General features: G+C 48.2%; 1 protein-coding gene across 2 annotated transcripts in view; it reads left to right on the top strand.

Moving 5' to 3' along the window:
* The first annotated feature begins 11,289 nt into the window (after positions 1–11,289).
* The window catches only part of C1H12orf75 (chromosome 1 C12orf75 homolog), a 36,033-nt gene continuing 23,035 nt past the window's right edge, over positions 11,290–24,287 (top strand). Inside the window, exons 1-2 of one of the 2 annotated variants that reach the window (XM_075938528.1) lie at positions 11,290–11,700; positions 21,918–21,942. In XM_075938528.1, the coding sequence (XP_075794643.1) occupies positions 11,667–11,700; positions 21,918–21,942 (59 nt within the window). In that variant the 5' untranslated portion in view covers positions 11,290–11,666. The remainder of the gene's footprint in view (positions 11,701–21,917; positions 21,943–24,287) is intronic. The other variant, XM_075938538.1, reaches the window with a different exon arrangement.

Genomic DNA, 24,287 nt, shown 5'->3' with positions numbered 1-24,287 from the left:
CTGGGTTTTTTTATATCATGTACTTGAGATCTACCACATGACTGTCAATCTAACTTGGTAAATTTCTGTTTGGGCTTAGACAATTTCAGTTTGGGCTATGAAATTCCTCTTAACTTTTCCAACCCAGAAGATGGGACTCAACGTACAAAAAAGCATCAATATGATAGCAAACGTGCTTCCCCCCCCAAACAAAAAAAGTTCATGCAAGAAATTTACGTCAGAAGAATTTGTTCCTTTTGCACAAACAACTCTTCATAATTTCAGTTTTATGCTACTTTATTTCTGATGTAAATAACTTTTAATAATAAAAATGAGAGGCAGTAGCCATAGTGGTCTATAACTTTAAAAACAGTGAGTGGTCCTGTGGCACCTTCACCCTGGTCTACACTAGATAGTTATTTCAAAATAACTCCCCTTATTTCAAAATAACAAGGTGAGGATCCATACTACCAATCCTGTTACTTTGAAATAACAGGCTGGTATTTTGAAATAATAACTCCTGCTTATGAGGAGGAATAACGCTTATTTCAAAACTCTTATTTTGAAATAGCATTAGTGTGGATGCTCAGCTGCTGTTATTTCAAAATAATTGGCCTCCAGAGTCCTCTCACAGCTGCTCTGGTGGCCACTTTGGCCATACACCTGACAATTCCACTGTCCCCATTCTCCTGCAGACTTTAAAACTGCAGGCAGAAGGGAAAAGGCTAGTGGCACCACATCAGCCCTGCCCAGCCCCATGCCACACAGCATCCTTCAGTGCAGCCATGACAGACCCCAGTGCTCCCTCTCAGCCCCATGGCTGCCAGCACAACTGCAGCAACCTCTGAAGCCCTTTGCCAGGAGCAAAAAAGGGCCCTGGCCTGGTGTGGAGATCCTAGATCTCATCAGGGTCTGGGGTGAGAAGACCAACATCCAGGATCTCCACACCAAGAGAAGGAATGACAAGATCTACAGCCAGATGGCCACCAGCCTCACCCAGAAGGGCCACAACCGCCCCCTGCACCAGGTGAAATTGAAAATAAAAGAATGCCAGCAGGCCTACTGGCACATTACTGGATTTTAAGGGGATCAGACAGGTCACTGCTGCACCCAAGGGGGAGGTTGTTGCTCCAAAGTCTGTACAAAGGGGGGGCCATGTGAGATGTCAAATGAAAGCTCATGTTCTACTGATTTTATGTATGTTATTCATATACTTGTGTGATATCTGTATGTGGAGTTATAAATATGTACTCTGTGTTGATGCTGGAAGATTCTCTGTCTGAGACAGAGCAATGGGCCAGGAATGTTCAGTCAGTGACTATGCTAACTAGCAAGGCTCCAGGGATGAGGCTCTCAGAGAGGCCAATAGACACCTGAGAAATGTGTCTGGGACCTGCAAACCAGCCTATATCATGACTGCCAACATGGGACACAGGGATAGGTCACTGGGCCATATGAGCTGCTCCAGCTTGGAAGATACCTGGGATGTATATAAAATGCCATGAGGCAGACTCCATCTTGCCTTCAGTTCTGCTACTGATTCCAGGTGTAGCCTTGCAAGGTACAGTGAGCCAGGAAGAATCGTTGGCCCATCCTGACATAGGATGTACACCGGAGACTTTTAAGATAGCAGTTTGTAACATCTCTGCTAAGAGCCTACATCGAGAACTTGGTGATTCAATGCATGTAGTGTATTCTCCTTAACAACCTTACTCTCATGCTTTTTTTTCTTTTACTAATAAACCTTTAGATTTTAGATGCTAAAGGATTGGTCCAGCGTGATCTTGTGGGTAAGATCCAAAGCTCAATTGACCAAGATCTATGGATCCTGCTAACTACGCCACTGTGACGGGACGGGACGGGTCTGGCACAGCTGAGGACATCCGCTCAGGGAGAATTGCTCAAAAACCAGGGCTCATTACAGCCTCAGACTGGAGACCGTTCCCAAACAGGTCATAAACCAGTCACGCAGAGCACTTGAGCTGCCAATCCAATGAGCAGGAAGCCTCATGAGCAAAACCCCTCTGACACTCCAGCTCTCTTTCCTGTGCCACAATCAGCCCCAGGCCTGCACACTGGTGAGGAGTTATAGAACCCAATCTCACCTACCCCTGGCCCTGCAGCAGCATTGCTCTGCTGAGCCACTATCAACTCCTGACATTCCTTTACTCCCTGAATCATCTCTGGCCCCTCAGATGGATTCCTAGACAATCCCCTTTCAGGCACACAGACAGACTCACAAGATACAAGGTCAGAGACATTTTCCTCCCCTCTGTAACTCTCAGGACCAGCACCTTGAAGGCTCCCTGTCTCAGCACACACAAGGGTAGGAATCATTCTCTCTTCCTCAAGTACCATACACGCCCCAGAACCATCTGATCTCTGGGATTCTGGCAAGACACCGACTGGGTTTACCCCAGTCACAGCATCCTTCTCCCTGGAAGACATTCCCTAGGGACATTCCCTTTCCGGGCTTTAGCTGTATCCAGTCCCAACTCTGGGACAACAGCACTGCTCTCAGCCATCACAGGAGGAGGGGCACCTTCCTCAGACAAAGGACTGGGAGGAAACCCTTCCCCCACAGGCACACTGCTGCCACACACAGACAGACAACTAGAGACAGTCTCTCCTTTGTCCCAGCACACCTGGCTATTCCCAGGCATACAGCTAGTGACTGAGACAGCTTCCTTCACCGACCCACTGCTGTTTCCAGCAGCCAAATTGCCAGCTTCTACACACTGTGGCTGCTCACACTGTGCTTCTTCACACAACTCACTTCCAGCTTGTGCAAGTGTAGTTTCACAAGCATCACCAGCCAACAACCCATCGCTCTTCAGAACTTGATCTTGTTCCCCAGTGAGGAATCTATCCTATAACCCCTCACCTGTGTGCAGGCCCGGGGCTGATGGTGGCACAGGGGGAGCTGGGGTATCAGAGGGGTTTTGCTCGTGAGGCTTCCTGCTTGTTGGATTGTCAGCTCAAGTGCTCTGCGTAACTGATTTATGACCTGTTTGGGAACAGTCTCCAGTCTGGGGCTGTAAGGAGCCCTGGTTTTTGAGCAATTCACCCTGAGTGGATTTCCTCAGCTGTGCCCAGACCCGGCCCAGTCTGTGTCACATACAGAAAGGCCAGGGAGGAAAGTGGACACTCTAGGCTAGCACCTCACACGTGCTGTTACTATGAACAGCTGGGTGCTATCCTGGGAGAGGGGTTGGTCACCTCCCCCCCTTATCATCGACTCCAGCCAGGACATGCCTGTCATCTGCCTCCATGAGGGCGGGGCTGTGGAGGAGGAAGATGAGGAGGAGCAGGCAGACTGGACACCATGCCTGCCAGCCAGAAGGTCATCTTTAGCTTGGAGCTGGTCCCCACCTCCCAGGATGTCTCGCGGGGCTTGGACAAACGCAGGGTAAGCACTTCAGGTGAGTTCTATAACTTTCCCTATACACATGTGGGGGCAGGTGGTGGACTTCAAGGGTCTCTGCACTCCTCTCTTGGCCTTCTCAGCCTGGGTGCTGCACAATAGGTTGTGCATGTGAGTGAACATAGAGTGCCAATCTGGAGCACTCAGCTCCATGCTGCTCTCACACAGGAACCTTTCACTCTTTCTCACAAGGTTCGTGGACAGGCCTGCCTCACTCCAGACTCTGTGGTGAGACACCTTCCCACAACAAGACACCAGTAAGGGGTCATGGAAACACAACAGTGCCACATGTGGCACAGGGTCATGCCCACACTCTCGGGCAGCATCCACTTCTGATCAAGTGCGGCGATTCAAAGGAGACTGATCCCTTGCATGGAAACCTGCCAGGGGAGGAAGAGGAGGAAAACCCAGTAGCACTCTCTCTGGCAAGTAGCGTCTGCTGCTTACACACACCTTCCCCAATGCCCTACTCCCCCCCCCCCCCCCCTCCATCAGGCAGGGATAGAAGTTCCCTGTCTGTGGGACACTGGCAGTGCCAGACCTGGAGTGTGCGGGAAATGGAAGGAATACAAGCTGCTCCTCCCCCTCCTGCCCACAGGTTCCTGGCCTGGCCAGCATCTTCCCATGCCTGATTGTTCCTGGGACCTGGATAGAGATGCTCCCCTGGGATGTCTGTACCCCTGCCAGAAAGTGCCCGTTGTCTAGGCAACAGATGGCCTTGCTCAAAGTACATCGCCATCATCTGAACTGATACATCAGTGTCACTCAGGGTACGTCTACACTACAAAGTTAATTCGAACTAACGGAGCGCTTAGTTCGAACTAGGAAAACCTCATTTTACGAGGATTAAGCCTAGTTCGAACTAGCTAGTTCGAATTAAGGGGTGTGTAGCCCCTTAATTCGAACTAGTGGGAGGCTAACCCTCCCCAGCTTTCCCTGGTGGCCACTCTGGCCAACACCACGGAAACTCTTCTGCCCCCCTCCCGGCCCCGGATCCCTTAAAGGGGCATGGGCTGGCTACAGTGCGCGTGCCAGGTGCAAGCCTGCCAGCACCCAGCCAGCAGACCCTGCACCTGGCATGGATTGAGCCACCCACCCGATGCCCCCCAGTCCTCCCCCTCTTCCCGGGACCAGGCTGGCGGCTCCCCGGAGCTTGCCCGGGACCGCAAGAGGCGGGCACCCGCCTGGGCTAGTGCAGACATTGTGGACCTCGTCCACGACCTCCGCACTAGGCACAGGAAAGTGGCCGTCTAGGGCAGGAGAGCTGCCAGCCTGGCCACCCAGGAGCAGGTGTGCAAGAGAATCAAGGGGGTCCAGTGAGACCCTGAGCCCTGAGCTTACAATGGCTGTCCTGGGTCAAACCAAAGGTCCATCTAGCCCAGTAGCCTGTCTGCTGACAGAGGCCAACCCTAGGGATCCTAGAGGGGATGGACCGAAGACAGTGACCAAGCCATTTGTCTCGTGCCATCCCTCTCCAGCCTTCCACAAACCTTGGGCAGGGACACCACTCCTACCCCCTGGCTAATACCACTCCATGGACCCAGCCTCCATGACTTGATCTCACTTCCCTTTAAACTCTGTTCTAGTTCTAGCCTTCACAGCCTCCTGCAGCAAGGAGTTCCACAGGTTGACTCTTTGCTTTGTGAAGAACAACTTTCTGTTACTAGTTTGAAGCCTGCTACCCATTCCTTTCCTTTGGTGTCCTCTAGTCCTTCTTTATGGGAACTAATGAAGAGCTTTTCTGTATGCACCCTCTCCACCCAACTCCTGCTTTTAGAGACCTCTATCCTGTCCCCTCTCCGTCTCCACTTCTCTAAGCTGAAAAGTCCCAGTCTCTTTAGCCTCTCTTCATATGGGACCTGTTCCCAACCCCTGATCATTTTAGTTGCCCTTCCCCTCTCCCACCTCCTTTTCCCAGTCTCCCCCAGTTTTGTTCAATAAAGACAGATTCCATTTTTTAACACAATTGTCCTTTATTTTGTACATCAAGAAGAGGGGCTAGGGAAGGGTAAGTGGAAGGAGGTGAGGGAGGAATGGGGTACGTGCCCCCGATGGGGAGGACTGGGCTGGCTCTGCGGGCTTCTGGGGGTGGAAGCTTTCCTGCAGCCCCCCAATTTCCTCCTCTCCCCAGATGATAGCCTGCGGCAAGTGCAGCCGGGCTGATGGCCGAGTGCTGTGATGTGCCCAGTGTGGGTAGTCCGGGCAATCCAAGCCAGGACTGCTTTGCAAGCGGGGCACCCCTGAGAACTGTCCGTCCGGGGTGGGGGTCGGGACCCTTTAAGCACAGCCCTCGGCTTCCTTAGAAAGCATCTCCACGCTCTAAGTTCTTTTCTGATGCCCTGCCGGCACTGCTTCCGGCCATCCTTAACCCCGGTTCAGGGTCCACTTAATGTGGACATGCTAGTTCGAATTAGCAAAACGCTAATTCGAACTAGTTTTTTAGTCTGGATCCGTTAGTTCGAATTAGCTTAGTTCGAATTAACTAATTTGAACTAAGTTAGTTCGAATTAATGTTGTAGTGTAGACATACCCTCAGAGATTAGGACTAGGCTTCATGCACAATGTCTCCTAGGTCCTTGTCACTTTTCTTCACAGCTGGGCCAGCTGCAAGCATGGTGCATCCACCACCTCCCACGCCATCAACATGACTCCGCGAGAGGATCTTCTGCAGGAACACATGGACTGCCTCCCTTCCCTCAGCCAGAGCTTCAGTGAGGAGCACCAGGAGTGCCGGGCTGACCGCAAGCTGAGGAAGATGCTGAAGGAGCCACATGCTATCCATCACATCAGTGATGGAACGCATGGTTGTGTGTGTGGAGCGGTCCACCAGCCGTCTCCCTGCACCTGCCCCCTCAACTCCTTGCCCAACTTCCCACACCTACATACCCCCCCTGCGCTTCTCCTCCACCAGGGCCTATGAACATGTGGCAGTGGGAACTTTTGGGCAGCCGAAGCCTCTCAAAGTACCCAAGACAGGTGCCAGTCCTAGCCCCATCCTTGAGCCCCCCTCTCTGAGTCCCTTCCCCCACTTCCTCCTCCTTCCCCCTCCCAGGTTCTTCCCCCAGTCCCTCTCCTGTTGCGTATTCTCTAAATAAAAAAAAATCAGAGTTTTGTGTTCAAACAAAAAAGCTTCTTTATTTGTTCTGCAGGAGTGGGGAGGGGGAGATGGGAAAAGAGGGCAGGGGAAGGAAAGGCACATAGGGGCAACGCAGAGGGATCTTGTGGGGGGCCTGAGGGAAAGTCTCAAAGGTAGCCTTGGCTGAAGCTCTCCCTCAAGGCCTCCCAGATGAGCTTAGCCCCTGATGTGCTCACGGAAAGACAGCAGTTCCTGGCTGCTCATAGGCCCTGACCAGCCGAGCAGCCTTTTCCCCCATCCCTGGAAAGGAAGGTCTCTCCCTTGCTCTCACAGATGTTATGGAGTACATAGCAAGCTGCCACCACCTGGGGGATGTTGAGCTCATTGAGGTCCAGGAGGGTGAGGAGATTCCACAACCTCCTCTTGAAGCAGTCAAAGGCACACTCTATCACCATGCAGCGCCTGCTGAGCCTAGCACTGAAGGTCTCTTTGGGGGGTCCAGGTGTCCCGTGTAGAGCTTCATGAACCAGGGGAGCAAAGGGTAGGCTGCATTGCCCAGGATGCACATGGACATGTCGATATCCCTGACCCTAATGGTGCAGTCAAGAAATAAAGTGCTGGCATGCATCCTGTGGAAGAGGCTCAAGTTCCAGACTGTAGCCATCGTGCACCTTCCCCGACCACCTGACATAAATGTCTGTGAACCGGCCCCTGTGGTCCATGAGGGCCTGCAGCATGATTGAAAAGTACCTCTTCCTATTGATATAGTCAGATGCTTGGTGGTCGGGGGCCAGAATGGGGATGTGGGTGCCATCAATGCCCTCCTCCCCCACAGTTGGGGAAGCCCATGACAGCAAAGCCAGTGAAGAGGAGGTCCTCATTGCCCAAGGTGATGACCCTCCGCAGTAGGATGGTGTTGATGGCCTTGACCACTTATAGAATCATAGAATCATAGGGTTGGAAGAGGCCTCAGGAGGTCACCGATTCCAACCCCCTGCCCAAAGCAGGACCAACCCCAAGTAAACCATCTCAGTCAGGGCTTTGTCAAGCTGGGACTTAAAAATCTCTAGGGATTCCACCACCTCCCAAGGTAACCCATTCCAGTGCTTTGCCACCCTCCTAGTGAAAGAGTAAACTAGTCAAACCTGCATGAACTTGGGCCCAACCGTGGATTTCCCCATGCCAAACTGGTTCCCCACAGAGCTGTAACTGTCTGGCATGGTGAACTTGCGGAGCGTGATGGTGACGCACCTCTGCAGGGCAAAGCCGGGTCTCAGGTGGGTGTGCCATCACCTGAGGGCAAGGTCAAGCCACTCACAGAGCTGGATGAAGATGGCTTTCCACATGTGGAAGTTCTGCAGCCACTGCTGGTTGTCCTACTGCTGCAGAATGATGCGGTCTCACCAGCTGGAACTGGTCTTCCTCTGCCAGAAGCAGCATTCCACATGTGCAGAGGATGGAGGGGAACTGGGTGCATCAGGAGTACCAGGGCCTGAGTGAAGTAGCCCCCCGGTCCAGGCTGGTCGTCATGGTCCTGAAGCACCACATGGGCAGTCTGCATGAATTCCACCATGAGGCACAGCACGACGCCCAAGAGCCTGGCACGGCTTTGCAGGATTTTCGGCTCCACGATGAGAGTGCTGTGGTGTCTGCAAGGACAACCAGAGCACACAGCGTGAGTTTGGTGTCCCACGAGGGGGTAGTCAGTGGAGAAGTGGAGAGTGAGACACGCCTGTAGAGAGGCGTCCCTTTAAGCACGAGTCTCAGCTAGCCTCAGGAAGCAGCTGCAGGAAGGTGACTGTTCTCTGATGCCCTGCCCAAGTGCTTCCGGGGGCTTTAAATTCAATGTAGGCTCTAATCAGTGTGGCTGAGCTATTTCAAAATAATTCTGAACTATTTTGATGGTGCCTTGTAGTGTGGACGCTATTCCACTATATTACAAAATAGTTATTTTGGGAGTTGTTATTTCAAAATAATTTCCCAGTGTAGGCTTGTCCTTTGAGACAATATATATAGTCATGTCCCTTAAAAAAAGAGACATTTGAGGGGTGTGCCCAGACATTCTAGTTTATTTTCAAAATTACTGACTGAAATGAATGTACCACTAAGACAACACCACCACTCCAGTTCTGGGGTTTGATCTTTAAGAAGTCCCAGTTAGTGTGGGGCTACTGAGCCATTCTGTCAAGTGGACAGACAGGGGCCAGAGCCAGTGCTGAACCATAGGGCTTTCCAGTCAATGGCCCTGCTGTCCCCGGGGGTGTTTTAGGTTTGTAGGTGGGTCCATTGCCCTCCTCCATGCAACGCAGGGCAATGACATTGAGTGAGGGAACCTGCATGAGATTTTCACCCCAAAACTCCCTCCCGCTAGATTTAATTTGGAAGGAGATGATCCAGCCCTTTATGACATGTGGTTAAGGTTCACATCTTATATTCTGTATATTAAAAGCAAATTCAGCTTTGTTCAAAAAATGGCAAATTTGTGATCTAGTATCATTTGTACTGGGGAACTACTGCTGGATAGTATTTTCAGAAAGATTTCATAATGTTGTCCATTAGATATTAAGTAAATAACATGCCTTTCAGCCCGCCTTCATAATATTTTTCCCCCCTAGGGACTTATAACTCTGTCATAAATATTCACTTTGGACTGAAGGTTGGTATATGGAGTCTCAACCTAGCATCTCATTTTTCTTTTATACATTTTTTTAAAATCTAGCCACCCAAGATATTTAAAGACCATCTAAACAATGTAATGATCAGCCCAAATCTTACCACCTTTCACTCCCAAGTGCAAAGCACATTTCTTTGACTTCTCTTTCTTTAACGTAAGTGCATGCATATGTGTGTGTCTGTGTGTGTGGCATGCTTACCAAATTGTAGCTGGACTCAAGATACTGCGTTGACAGAGATAATTGGGAGAGATACAGAGAACCATGCCTTACCTACCTGCCCCCACCCTTGTTTTGGGCAAGAATCTGCTCCAGCACTGCTATAACAAACTCCTGAGGCACTGTGAGCTCATGTACCCCAGCTACCACTGCAGGGAAAGAGGTGTCAGAACGCCACTGAACAAATGCAGCAGAATTACCAGTACTTAGCCAACACAACAACAAACCAGCCAACCAAATCAAACACTCTTGCAACAACCCCCTGCCTTGTGATGCAAAAAAAAAAAAAAAAAACCACCAACCCCCAAAAACCAGTACCAAAACAAGACAGTCCACTGCACACACTTCTCCCTCTGAGGAGAGGATGAGAGAGCAAACAAAATATGGCAGACGTTAGCCATATTACTCAATGTCCTATTGGAAGATGCCCTGAGATACCACAGTAGTGAGCAAAGTGTAAAAAATCATCTTAGAATAGATGGACGAAGTAATTAACTGGGTACTTGTAATGATGCTTCTAAAAATGTGGTATCTTCCCTTGCACTGTGAGAGGCAGTGAGAAACCTGGCAACTTGTTCTCTTGTCCTGTAGAAAACTCAAAACAGTGATGTAAATTGCATGCATGTTCAGTGTTCATATGACAGTCCTTCACTGGTGTCTGGATGATGGCTCTGAAGCCTGCTTTTGAGCATGGCATTCTGAACTGTTTCAGTGCTGATTTGTTGCAGCAAGAGCATTTCAACTAGTGTTACACCCAGCTGCACAAGAGCATCTCTCACATTTCCACTTTCCTTTCATTTGAAAGGATTATACCAGAATAAGTGTAAATTCTGTAAATGCTGAACTGCTATGTATAGAAGTAGGGTCAAGAAGGAAAGAAAATAAAAATAAAACACCCCATGGAAACAATGCAAGATTTTGGGATACAAAAATTCACATGCAGACTTTGCAAATATCATCTTGCAGATTTCTGTGGTCTTGGCTAGCAGGATTAGGTAGGGAAAGTATATCTGAGCTTTTAATAAACCCAAGGGGACTTTAGGTTGTAAATGAAACTACTATAAAACTAGAAATGCCGACTGAAGAAAGCTTGTAAAATTAAACTGGATTTTGTGTTTTATTATAGTTATAAGTGTCCACTTGCACTGAATGGGAGATGGACTGAGTCATACTATGGAATTGCATGAGTCACATGACATATTTGTAGAACATGTGAAGTGACATTGTTTTTTACATATTGTAGAATTTAGACTGAACAGGATTTATGTATGCTTATACCTTTATTTAAATCTTATGGTGAAATTAAAAGTGCTCAGTGCCTACATTAGAACAATAGGGAAAGTGTTTAGAAGCGAAAGGACACATCAGCCTATCTGAAAATGTTTCTCAGGTGAGTAGTCAGGCTCCGTATAACTCAGATACTACAGCAGTGGCCATGGCATAAGTGTAGTACACTGCACACAGACTTATAACTTTAAGGGGAGCTGATTGGCAGGCATGTATCACATATGCTACAGCAGACACGATTTAATTAGAAGGGGGATCAGAATTTCTAAAGAAACTAAAGAAAGCTGGGGGGGGGGGGTGGAAGGGAGTTGCTTGCTTGCTTTTCCATAAAGCCCTAGTTCTCCCTCTGGGATCCCCGCATGGCGGGCGAAAGGTTCACAGGTCTGCCCTTGGAGGCTGAGTAGCGTGAGCAATGCGCTGGGTTTCAAGGCAACACATCTATCAGATTTACGCAAACTTCGGACAAAGGGCGTCCGCCTTCTGCTGGGCAGCGGGGGGCTCCCCTCCTTTCCCAAACTACTCATCCCGCCAGGCCAGGTGGAAGAGGTGGGGTGTCACCCAGCACCTGCCCTGCTGCCAGTGAAGTCTGCAGTGACGAGCAGCCGGGAGAGCAGAAGCCAGGAGGAGAGCAGAGGGGGCTGGATCCCAGCGGGCTCCCAGGGGAGGGTTAATTCTCCTGCAGCTGGGGCAGGCTCAGCGCCGCTGGGCGCAGCAGAGAGCCGGGAGGGGCGCGCCGTGGCTGGCACGGAGGCACGTGGGCAGGCTGGGGGCTGGGGGCCTCGCCCCCTGGGCGGACCCACTCCCCTCGGGGCCAGCCGCGCTGCCGCCGGCGCTGATTGGTCCCCGCCGTTACCCGGGCGATGGGCGGGGAGGTGGGTCCCCGGGTCTCCCCCCGCATCCTCCTGCCCGAGCCCGCTGCATCCCGCATCGGCGCCGGGCGCTGCTGCTGCCGCCGCCCCGCTGGCCCCATCCCGCCGCCTCCCCCGACCCCCGCGGCGCTCGCCGGGCCATGGGCTGCGGGAACTCCACGACCAGCAGCCGAGGTGAGGGGGGCAGGGGTAGGAGGCAAACGAGCGGGGGAGCGGGGAGGGGTGGGGGTAGGAGTGCTTGGGAGGGGCAGGAGCAGTGGGGGAGGTGCAAGGGGCAGTAGTGGAGGTGAGGCTGGGAGGGGCAGGGGGAAGTGCAAAGGGCAGGAGGTGGGAGAGGGGCAGCAGGTGTGAGGAGTAGGGGCTGGGAGGAGCAGGAGGTAGGGGACTGGGAAGCTGTTCTTAGGTTCCGACTCAGGGAGAAGAGGTTTTTCTTTTCTTAAACAGAGGAGACAGGTCGTTTCTAGAACTAAATGGAAAGTACATTTCACTTAGCCAGCGCTGCTCTCATGCCCAACCAAGCGCGTCTTCTCAGCTGCTGCGCAGGCTTTATCTTCCGGGAAAGGGAAATATTTTTTAAAACCTGTGTCTCCCAAACCCATTCCACGTAGCCGTTAATAAGCTGACGCTACAGAAGGCACATGCTGTCAATTCATAACATACTGTGCAAAATATGCTGTGTAAACATCTCATCAAAGGGCTCCAGCTTGCTGGGAAAGTTATTCCTCCAGGCTAATAAATAATACCATTCTTGAGCCAGTTTTGATCAAGTAGTTAGATTCTAAAGAGTAATATAAATATAAGGAGACTAATAGTAAATGTTAAATACTGTTTGCATGTGACCTATAACTATGATTTCTGTGTGTTTTGGTAATAAACACTTTCTGTGTTTGATGGCTGGGAACTGCAAGCAATTCTCATCCAGTCTCTTAAGACAACAGGGCTTTTGTTTTTTAATCTGTGACTATGGATTGGTCAGGGTGGGGATCTTTGACTTTACATTAATCTCATTCTGAATGGCATCTTTATCCCTAACAATGTTCCAGTTTCCATTCATAGAAGGACCTGATCCAAATGCCCATTGAAGTCACTGACAGTCTTCTATTAGCATAAGCAAGCTTTAGCTCAGCCCCATTAAAGCATTAGAGAGACAAGGTGAGTGAGACATCTTTTATTGGAACTACTTCTGGTGGTGAGAAACAAATTTTCAATCCTACACATAGCTCTTCTTCAGGTCCCAAAAGCACTTTCATTCTTCATACATAGTCAGCAGTAGTTAAAAGCTACATGTGGTTATGCAACCAGGGGATGTAACTTGTACCTATTTCACTTACCTGGAGGCCAAGAACTCCATTCCATAATCAATTCACGCACCTTCCTGTACTCTCTGCTTGTCTGAGAAGTTGGAGGTTGGGTTCCTTCGTACAGAGTGATTCATGATGTTACTGTAATCCCATCGGAAAAACCTTTTTAAAGAATAGTAAGATAAGATGAGCTTTCATCGGCAAAACCCCACTTTGTCAGATGAGAGATCTGGAATAACTCCAGGGAAGTCAGTAAAGTTGTACTAGTGTAAACAAGTGATAAATAGAGCCCTGGAAATCTGTGGATATCCGCCTCATATGCACAAGTATCCACATGCACAGATATAGATGCAGATAATCATGGCTCATTTTTGCAGCTATGAATGCAGACAGATACACATTTTGGATCTAGAACTCCGCAAATTGCAAATACCCGCTTTATATCTGACATCTGCAGATGCCTGCAGTGTGGATATCTGCAGCTCATTTTTGTGGATATGGATGCGGATACCGATTTTGTATCCATGCAGGGCTCTAGTGATAACGAAGACAAGGATCCTAGTACTTAGTTTCTTCATAAAATCATATAAAAGACAACAGGCCCTGAAAGGTCAGCATACTTTTAAAAGTAGGTCTAATTAAAATAAAATTATGTTTTATTTAAGGAAAGGACAAAGTTATATCTTTCTATCATCATATTGGGTGATAACGAAAAAATAAATTCCCATCACATTACAAATAAAAATACTACACTGTATTTACAAACAAATTAATTGTATGCCTTGTACAGTACAGCTGCATCTTTGAAGACTGTAGTTATGGTTTTGCTCAATCAGGAATATTAAAACTAGCACTGCATAGCATATAATTAACCTGAAATGTTCTCTGTCGTAGTCTGGTACAGAAGCGAATACTTTAGTGCAGCATTTCCCAAACTATGAGCCGCGGCCTGGTACCGGTCTGCGGGAAAAAATACTGGGCCTCAACATGGCTGCTGGGGTGTTCCGGGTTCCCGGAGTGCCCATGCCGCGTCGGGTCCCCTAACCCTGGGCCAGACTGGGTGGAGGATGCAGCCGGATGTTCCAGGCTCCTGGAGTGCCTATGCGGCGCTGGGTCCCCCAAGCCCTGACTCGGGCTGGGCGGAATATGCAGCCGGATGAAACAGTGAAAATTTATTCATTTTTCATTCTTTTTTTTTTATATGCGTTTATATTTTTGGGCTGCAAAAACAGTACTGAGAAAAAAACAGGTTCCAACTAAAATAAAAAGTTTGGGAAACCCTGGTCTAGTCAGCTTTCTATCCATCTTACAGTCCATTTATCCAATCCATATTTCCTTAACTTGCTGGCAAGAATATTGTGGGTGACCATATCAAAAGCTTTCCTAAAGCTAGCACTGGGGGCTTTGGGAGTACCAGAAACAACTTATTTCCATATTTGTCATTTTCTTAATGAATGTTACTAGTCCTCCAAAAGCTCGTGAATGGATTTCCTAGTCCCTGTGTCAAAAAGTTTGGGAACCCCTGCTTTAGTGAATTCCATAGAAAGGCTTAGGCAAGTATGGGCCTGATTCCTTATTTAGGAAAAACAACCTACTGATGTCAACTTGAGTTTTGTCAAGCAATACATATATATAATTATACAATCTGTCCAAAGCATAGAATAGTACTTCAGTTATGCCTGCTAGTATAGCACTAGAAAAGCTATCAGTCCTCATGAGTCAGGAAGATATAAATTAATGACAGGTGGGCTTAAGAACAAAATTACCATCAAAGGTATAGTATTTCACAAAGAAGCATATTTTGGGGTGTTGAAATCTTCTTCCAAGCATCAAGCATTGGAGGCAGGATTCTAAACTAACTGGATCATTAGTCTGTGGCAATATCTGTGACCCAAGTAAACCAAAGAATACACCTTCATTATTATAGCCCTGCAGTTTTAAGTCTTAGGCTATGATACGCACAAGATCTTAGAGCAGTGCAGCAACACCACTGTAAGCTCTCTGTGCAACCTCTAAGCCGACGGGAGTGAGTTCTTCTGTCAACTTAATTAATCCACTCCCAACAAGCTGTGGCAGATATATTGATGGGAGAAGATCTCTCACCAACATAGCCCTGTCCATACCAGTGCTTATGTCAGTATTATAAGTTATGTCACTCGGGGGGAAGGCAGGGTGGCTAATTCACATCCCTGAGCATCATAACTTATGTTGACTTAAGCTGCAGTGTAACCATACCCTCAGTTATAGAGGATGTTTATTTTTAAACTTTCCTATTAACTATAGGCAGTTTTTACTAACAAATCACTATTTGCCTTTTTATTTTTGATGGATTTTAAAAGCTCCAAAAGGGCTTTTCTTTTCTACCCATAAGAAATGTATCTTTAAACATCACTTTCCTAAGTTTGTCCCATGTTAGGAAATGTCCCACTATTCCAGCTTTGCCTGTGCCAGCCATTTTCTTAAAATGTCCCATCTTTGCACTGCCTCTGCTCCCACCATTGCTCCCAACAATGACAGCCTTAAAGATGGGTGCTCTCTGGCCTCTGGAGACCAAAGCTTTCATTTAAAAAAAGAGAGAAGCTGCTAGCCCGCTTAGTTTGATTTTGTGTTTTTGTTAAAACCCCAAAAATATTGTAAGAAATTTCTCTGAAAACTGTTTTATTTTGGTAAACAATTTTCATAGGAAAAAATATTTTCTGACCAGCTCTGATTGCCAGATCTCTGTAGAGAGAGTGAGCAGTGTCTCTTTTTCAGTATGAATATATTTATTCTATTAACCAAATACTGATTTATCCATTATCCTTTTTAATATTGTTTTTTTCTGAAGCCACACTCCCTCTTATAGGTAATTGTATTGCCAAGAGGCAATGGTTCTTCCCTTAAGGGATTCAGAGGCAATAAGCACACAAATTGGGTGAAGGCTTAAAGATTTTACTAAGCAAATATTAAGGTAAAATACAATGCTTAATATTAGAGTAAAATACAATGAAGCAAATCTTAGCATAAAATACACTACTTACAAAGCCTAAGCAAATTTTAGAATAAAATGCAATACTTATTAAGAAAATACAATACTTATTAAGCCTAAGCAAACCAAAGAATAAAATGCAATGCCTATGTTCCTTCTGCTGCCGGGAACCTCCTGAAGATGGACAGCAGACAGACCCCCATGGCCAGTGTGTAGACCCTTCTATGGCTTTGGTCTACACCAAGGTTCCAATGTTAGGAATATTCCCAGCCTTTATATACTGTTGGATCTGCAGTAATCACACCTATTGGTTTTGAGAACCTAATAAGATCGTTGATACATTGCATATTTTCCCAGATCCAATAATTAGCTTGTTGATACTTTGCATATTTTCCCAGGCCAAATAATTAGCATTATCAGGTGGGAAACATTCAGCAAAGATAGCTATGTGATCTTCCCAAGCCCTCCTGCACTCCCATACCAGGTGCATGGCCTTGGGACCTGTCCCAGAACTTGATGAAAGTCAACAGTGCATTCCTGCACTGTACCATCTTGAGCAAACAGCTCACTCTTTGAGAATAACAAAAGAATAATAAGAAGCAAAAAGCACAAATGGCTGCCTAGAGCATCCAGGCCTGCAAGAAAATGCAGGCACAAAAGGAATTACACCACCTAATTTCCTCTACCTCACAATCATCTTCCACATTTCCACTACACTAATCACTCAGAATGAGTTTCTTCAGGTCAGAAAAATATGTATGTAAAATTCTTTCAACAGTCTTCTGCATTCAGAATACATTTACTAACACTCCATAGTGATGAAGAAAGGTGCCTCCAAGATACATTTTTGTCCTTTACTTGCAGCTGTTTAAATTATATGTACAGGGATGGGAGGGGGGATTGCAGCTACAGTATGGATACCCATTTGAGACTAGTATCCTGAATCTTATATTTTAATAGTAGCTTGTGTTCACTGTACCAAACATCTGAATGCACCTCATTTATTTGTAAAAGTAAAATCCTGCTCTTACTTCTCTGTCTGCAGCTGCGGAAGAGCTAAAATGCAGCTCTGGTCCTACTATGAATGAGTGGAGGCACAGAAGCCAAACAAGGGAATTTTAAGTTTCCTGCTCTTGTGGATTCATAGGCAATGTCTACATTGGCGCAATGTTGCGCCAGAGATATGCAAATGAGGCTAAGTGTGGAATATTGCCAAGCCTCATTTGCATATTTAATGAACCGCCATTTTTGCAGAAGAGGCTCTTGTGCTAGCAGGAGCTGTCTACACTGCCCCTTCTTGCACAAGAAAAACCCTCTTGCGCAATGCCACTACGCTGATTATTTTCAGGAATAACGGCATTGTGCAAGAGGGTTTTTCTTGCACAAGAAGGGGCAGTGTAGACAGCTCCTAGCGCAAGAGCCTCTTCTGCAAAAATGGCAGCTCATTAGGTATGCAAGTGAGGCTCAGCAATAATCCACGCTTAGCCTCATTTGCATATTTCTGGTGCAACAACCTGCCAGTGTAGACATAGCTATAATGTTTGGCTGGCCTCAATCTAAGGACATGTCTACACGACAGAGAAGATCTACCCTCCAGAGGTCGATCTTATAGCATTTGACTTAGCGGGTCTAATGTAGACCTGTAAATTGAATGCTGAGGGCAGCCCCCATCAGCATCTGATACTCCTTCCTCAGTGAGTAAGTGAAGCTGGCAGGAGCATGTGTTCCCGTCAGCTTCCCTCAGTGTGGACACCATGGCAGTTCGGCTTAAGGTAAACTGCGTAGCTGGATGGCATGCCTTAAGCCAACCTCCCTGGTCTTGTATAGACCAATCCCATGAGTGTGTGTGAAGAGGTTTTGGGAGAGGCTGAAGGAGTAACATGAACAGAATGCTGCCTGTTCATGTGAAGTTTTAAAATCAGGATCTCAAGCAGATCCCAAGTGAGGCACTCCCCAAAACCTCACTCAGGGGTTTCTCCAGTGATATATTACAGTTGGGCCTACTGTATAGTGAGGAAACCCAAAGGGATCTTGGAAACAATATTATATAAAGAGGTTTGTTCTGCAAGCACTCTAATTTAAATCTTTGTAGGTGATGGTATCAGTGTGAGGCAGGGGAGCGCAAATACCAGCGCACAGGCTGCTCGTCTGCTAGGGTTAGCTCCTGGCGGCCCCCCACCCCTATATTTGCCTGCATGGCTGCAGGTATTGGTGATCACAGCTCCTGTTGACTGCGGATCACTGTTCCCAACCAATGGGAGCTGTAGGAAGCGGCGTCCTGGTCCACGCTACTTCCCACTGCTCCCATTGGCTAGGAATGGCGATCCATGGCCAACAGGAGCTGTGATTGCTGGTACCTGCAGTTGTGCAGATAACTATAGTGGTAGTGGCTACTGGGGGCTAGCCCTGCCAGACTGCTGCTGTTATTGCCCACCCCTGATGTGAGGGGTAGCCAAGCAACAGACACTGGAACTAAAATTACATAGGGTACGTCTACACTACAACGTTAATTCGAACTAACTTAGTTCAAATTAGTTAATTCGAACTAAGCTAATTCGAATTAACGGATCCAGACTAAAAAACTAGTTTGAATTAGCGTTTTGCTAATTCGAACTAGCATGTCCACATTAAGTGAACCCTGAACCAGGCTTAAGGATGGCCGGAAGCAGTGCCGGCAGGGCATCAGAGGAGGACGTAGAGCGTGGAGATGCTGTCTCAGGCTAGCCGAGGGCTGTGCTTAAAGTGTCCCGACCCCCCCCCCCCCGGACAGACAGTTCTCAGGGGTGCCCCGCTTGCAAAGCAGTCCTGGCTTGGAGTGCCCGGACTACCCACACTGGGTACATCACAGCACTCGGCCATCAGACCGGCTGCACTTGCCGCAGGCTGCCATCTGGGGAGAGGGGGCAATTGGGGGGCTGCAGGAGAGCTTCCACCCCCAGAAGCCCGCAGAGCCAGCCCAGTCCTCCCCATCTGGGGCGCGTACCCCATTCCTCCCTCACCTCCTTCCACTTACCCTTCCCTAGCCCCTCTTCTTGATGTACAAAATAAAGATAACGTGTCTTCCAAAATGGAATCTGTCTTTATTGAACAAAACTGGGGGAGACTGGGAAAAGGAGGTGGGAGAGGGGAAGGGCAACTAAAATGATCAGGGGTTGGGAACAGGTCCCATATGAAGAGAGGCTAAAGAGACTGGGACTTTTCAGCTTAGAATAGTGGAGACGGAGGGGGGAACAGGATAGAGGTCTCTAAAAGCAGGAGTTGGGTGGAGAGGGTGCATACAGAAAAGCTCTTCATTAGTTCCCATAAAGAAGGACTAGAGGACACCAAAGGAAAGGAATGGGTAGCAGGTTTCAAACTAGTAACAGAAAGTTGTTCTTCACAAAGCAAAGAGTCAACCTGTCGAACTCCTTGCTGCAGGAGGCTGTGAAGGCTAGAAATAGAACAGAGTTTAAAGGGAAGTGAGATCAAGTCATGGAGGTTGGGTCCATGGAGTGCTATTAGCCAGGGGGTAGGAGTGGTGTTCCTGCCCAAGGTTTGTGGAAGGCTGGAGAGTGATGCCACGAGACAAATGGCTTGGTCACTGTCTTCGGTCCATCCCCTCCAGGGTCCCTAGGGTTGGCCACTGTCGGCAGACAGGCTACTGGGCTAGATGGACCTTTGGTCTGACCCAGTACGGCCATTGTAAGCTCAGGGCTCAGGGTCGGGGGTCTCAGTGGACCACCTTGATTTTCATGCACTCCTGCTCCTGGGTGGCCAGGCTGGCAGCTCTTCTGCCCTAGACGGCCGCTTTCCTGTGCCTAGTGCGGAGATCGTGGATGAGGTCCACGATGTCCGCACTAGCCCAGGCGGGTGCCCGCCTCTTGCGGTTCCGGGCAAGCTCCCGGGAGCCGCCAGCCTGGTCCCGGGAAGAGGGGGAGGGCTGGGGGGCATCGGGTGGGTGGCTCGATCTGTGCCAGGTGCAGGGTCTGCTGGCTGGGTGCTGGCAGGCTTGCACCTGGCACGGGCACTGTAGCCAGCCCGTTCCCCTTTAAGGGGTCTGGGGCTGGGAGGGGGGCAGACGAGTTTCCGTGGTGTTGGCCAGAGTGGCCACCAGGGAAACCTGGGGAGGGCTAGCCTCCCACTAGTTCGAATTAAGGGGCTACACACCCCTTAATTCGAACTAGCTAGTTCGAACTAGGCTTAATCCTCGTAAAATGAGGTTTTCCTAGTTCGAACTAAGCGCTCCGTTAGTTCGAACTAACTTTGTAGTGTAGACATACCCATACAGAGCTTAGTTGGAGAGAGTGGCTTTCCTGATACATATAATATTCATGTGACCATACAGGAGCCTGGTTCTGGGAAGCCTCAGAACCCTGCCTGCTCAATTGTTGTTTTAAAGTGAGGGCACAAACTACACATTCTTCTATATAATGTATAGATCATAGATGCCAAGGCCAGAAGCAACCATGTGATTGCCTAGTCTGATCTCCTATATAGCACAGACCATAGAAGTTCCCTGAAATAATTCCTAGAGCATAACTTTTAGAAAAGTATCTAATCTTGGATTTAAAATTGTCAGTGACAGAGAATTCACCACAAACCTTGGTAAATTGTTTCAGTGGTTTATTGCTATCACTGTTAACAATTTTTGCCTTATTTCCTGTCTGAATGTGTCTAGCTTCAGCTTCCAGCCACCATAACGAGGAAAGAGCTGTATTCGTTTTTGCATTAATTTCACACCAGAAAAAAAAGTTTTCTAAAGAGCAAAGAAGACTGTTAAGGGGAAAATGTTGCAAAACCTTCTAGGCTATGACTAAAACTTTAGCTTTTTCAGAATGAATTTCATTGAGAGGAGATGGAGTGAAAGGGGTTTTTAAGGCCTCAAGCAGCACTTGTAGTTCATGGAAAAAGTGTGTTACTGACTGTAGAACTGAATGACATACCTGCAACAATAGCACAGTCTTTAGTAACTTGGTAGGAATTTTACCTAGGTCATCCTTAAGTGATTCCTGCTCTCCCAGCATGTGGTGGCTGAGTCATGAACATTCAATTCTTTGAACACAGAACAAGGTTGTAATATTTTTCCCTTGCCTCACTTATTTTTTAAATAAGAAGATGAATTAGGATGAACCTGATTTTTTAGATGTGTGGAGGTTTGGGGTGGATTGTGTCCCAGTGTTAAAGTGATTTTAGTTTAGTTGTTTATAAAATTGTTTTAGTTTAGTTGTTTATTTTATGACACCACATTTTACATGCAGTGCTAAGTCTATAACAGAATCAAACAGCATGTTCACAAAATAAACAGATATTTAAGAGTAATTGCTTAGTTAATTGTGGCAGCTTACAACTGGAAAAATGCCAGTATTCAGAATATTGCAATTTAGCTTATTCAGAAAAAAAATACAGATATCCTCAGGTGGTGTAAATGGGCACAGCTCCACTGTAGCTTTAAGAATAGTTTACCATTTTGAATGTGACCCAGAGAGAGTAAGGGTGTGTCCACACTACAGAGTTTTCTTGGAAAAACAGCCGTTTTCCCCACAAAACTTGAGGAATGTTCACACTCAATTGCGTTCTTCCACAAGAAAATTGAAAGAACATAGGGTTTTTCCCGGCATTGGTAATCCTCATACTACAAGGAAGAAGCCTTTTTGCGAAAGAGCTCTTTCGCAAAAAGTCATGTTTGGACAGAGAGGAGGGAGTTTTTTCAGAAGAAGAGGAAAGAAGAAAAAGTCTAGGTGCCCTGGTGACCATTCTGTCCATAGCAACCACAGCTTACATGTGAGATAGCATCCCGGCAGTCTGGATGCTCTCTTTCGAAAAAGAAGATTGCTTTTTAGATGCACTTTTTCAGTGTGGACTCTCTCTTTCAGAAGAAGTTTTTTTGGAAGATTTCTTCTGAAAAAAGCTTCTTCTGAAAGAAGCCTGTAGCCTAGACGTAGCCATAGTAGCTGATCATGAAAAACCTGTTTCCCTGATAACAAGTGACCTTCATCATATTCATCCACTTTTGGGGTTTGTGCATGAAGGGATTGTTTGCAGGAGCAAGAGGGGAGAACTGCAGAAAGATTTTGATTGTCATTTTAATTAGCTAGAACATGATCATACCATCACACAGTAAAACATATTCTCTTTTTTTCTAGGTACTGCAGGGACGGCTAAAGATGTGTAAGTACTTACAATGTTCTGTACACTGTCAGCAACATAACTTAAGCATTATTTGTAAACACATTAGTGCAGTAATGCATGTTGTCATACGTGATACCTCAGTTGCTACCCAATATGTTAGACCCACTATACCCTGACCTATATGTCATCTATTGATAGCCTGCTTTCATCACCTCAATAAAGACAGCAGGATCAGAGTGAAGGGACTGCAGTTGGCTTACTTACCAAATAGCTGTGCAGTGTAGACGTACCCTTAGGTAGACGTACTCGTACTCGTACAGTGTAGACGTACTCGTGTCTTCTTGCTCCAGAAATATGCAAATGAGGCTAAGCATGGAATATTGAAGAGCCTCACTTGCATACCTAATGAGCAGCCATTTTTGCAGAAGAGGCTCTTGCGCCAGAAGGAGCTGTCTACCCTGCCCCTTCTTGCGCAAGAAAAACCCTCTTGCGCAATGCCGATATTCCTGAAAATAATCACTGTAACAGCATTACGCAAGAGGGTTTTTCGTGCGCAAGAAGGTGCAGTGTAGACAGCTCCTTCTGGTGCAAGAGCCTCTTCTGCAAAAATGGCGGCTCATTAGGTATGCACATGAGGCTTGGCGATATTCCATGCTTAGCCTCATTTGCATATTTCTGGAGCAAGAAGCCACGAGTGTAGACATAGCCTTAGTGAAGCAAGTGGAACTACTTGGATGAGTACAGGCAGTCCCCGAGTTATGCGGATCCGACTTATGTCGGATCTGCAGTTACGAATGGGGATTTTCTCGCCCCGGAGGACTGGAGCGGCGGGATGCCTGGTCCCACCACCCGCCTCCTCCGATGCGAGAAAAGCTGCTCCCCGTCTCCCTGGTCTGCTGGGGGAGCCAGCAGACCAGGGAGACGGGGAGCAAAGCGGCGGAGGACCCGGGGCCGGACCCGCGGCCGCTTCCAGATCAGCTGCAGACCAGGGAGACGCTGAGCAAAGCCGCGGAGGACCCGGCCGGACCCGCGGCGCTTCCAGCTGATCTGGAAGCGCCGCGGGTCCGGCCCGGGTCCTCCGTGGCTTTGCTCAGCGTCTCCCTGGTCTGCTGGGGGGGGACGCAGCTAGTGCCCCCCCCCCCAGCATACCAGGGAGACGTGGAGCAAAGCCCGGGGCCTGTGGTAGAGCAGGTGGGGCGCTGCCGGTTGGTCCCGCAGCACCGCTCCTTGGCGCTACTGGACCAACCCGGCAGCACCCCAGCTGCTCTACCCCAGGAGTCCTGATTCAGCCGCTGCTGATCAGTTTCAGCAGTGGCTGAATCAGGACGCCTGGGGCAGAGCAGCTCGGGTGCTGCTGGGTTGGTCCAGTAGCGCTGAGGAGCGGCCGCGCTACTGGACCAACCCAGCAGCACCCGAGCTGCTCTGCCCCAGGCGTCCCCAAGTTAGCTGCTGCTGAAACTGATCAGCGGCTGACTACAGGAAACCCGAGGCAGAGTTGCTCTGCCCCGGACTTCCTGGAATCAGCTGCTGATCAGTTTCAGCAGCAGCTGACTTGGGGATGCCTGGGGTTCTTAAGTTGAATCTGTTTGTAAGTCAGAACTGGTGTCCAGATTCAGCCACTGTTGAAACTGATCAGTTTCAGCAGCGGCTGAATCTGGATGCCAGTTCCGACTTACATACAGATTCAACTTAAGAACAAACCTACAGTCCCTATCTTGTACGTAACCCGGAGACTGCCTGTAATACTTGCAGGGGTGGGCCTTCTAGCCAGCCAGTAGAAACAAATTCACAGTAAGATGCTATAGTAATGATAATCAGAAAAGTCATATATCAGTTATTCTAATATTTGCTATAAGAGCAAATTTTCAAAAGTGTCATAATATGCCAGAAAAAAAAGTTTTAACTTTGTTTAAAGTAGCAGAGTGGATAAATATAACTAAAATCATGGATATAAAAAACCCTTACTCTTGTACACCTTCTTGCATTCATTAACTAAGAATTTATAATAGTTCAAAATAACTATACAGGCAGTCCCTGGGTTACGTGGATCCGACTTATGTCGGATTCGTACTTACGAACAGGGCTTTTCTTGCCCCGGAGGATGCGGGTGGCAGGACCGCCGCCCGCGTCCTCTGGGGCGAGAAAACCTGCTCCACGTCTCCCTGGTCTGCTGGGGGGCACTCCCCCCCGAGCAGACCAGGGAGACGCGGAGCAAAGCCGCAGAGGACCCGGGCAGTGGGACCGCCCAGACGCGCTGCGGTCCCGCCGCCCGCGTCTCCCTGGTCTGCTGGGGGGAGGGGGGCGCACTAGCAGACCAGGCTTTTCTCGGGACGCCTGTGTTAGAGCAGCTGGGGCGCTGCCAGTTGGTCCCGCAGCGCTGCTCT

Source organism: Pelodiscus sinensis, chromosome 1, assembly GCF_049634645.1.
Source record: "Pelodiscus sinensis isolate JC-2024 chromosome 1, ASM4963464v1, whole genome shotgun sequence".
Lineage (NCBI taxonomy): Eukaryota > Metazoa > Chordata > Testudines > Trionychidae > Pelodiscus > Pelodiscus sinensis.
The sequence above is the reverse complement of the archived record's forward strand: the minus strand, read 5'-3'. Positions and strand labels throughout refer to the sequence as shown.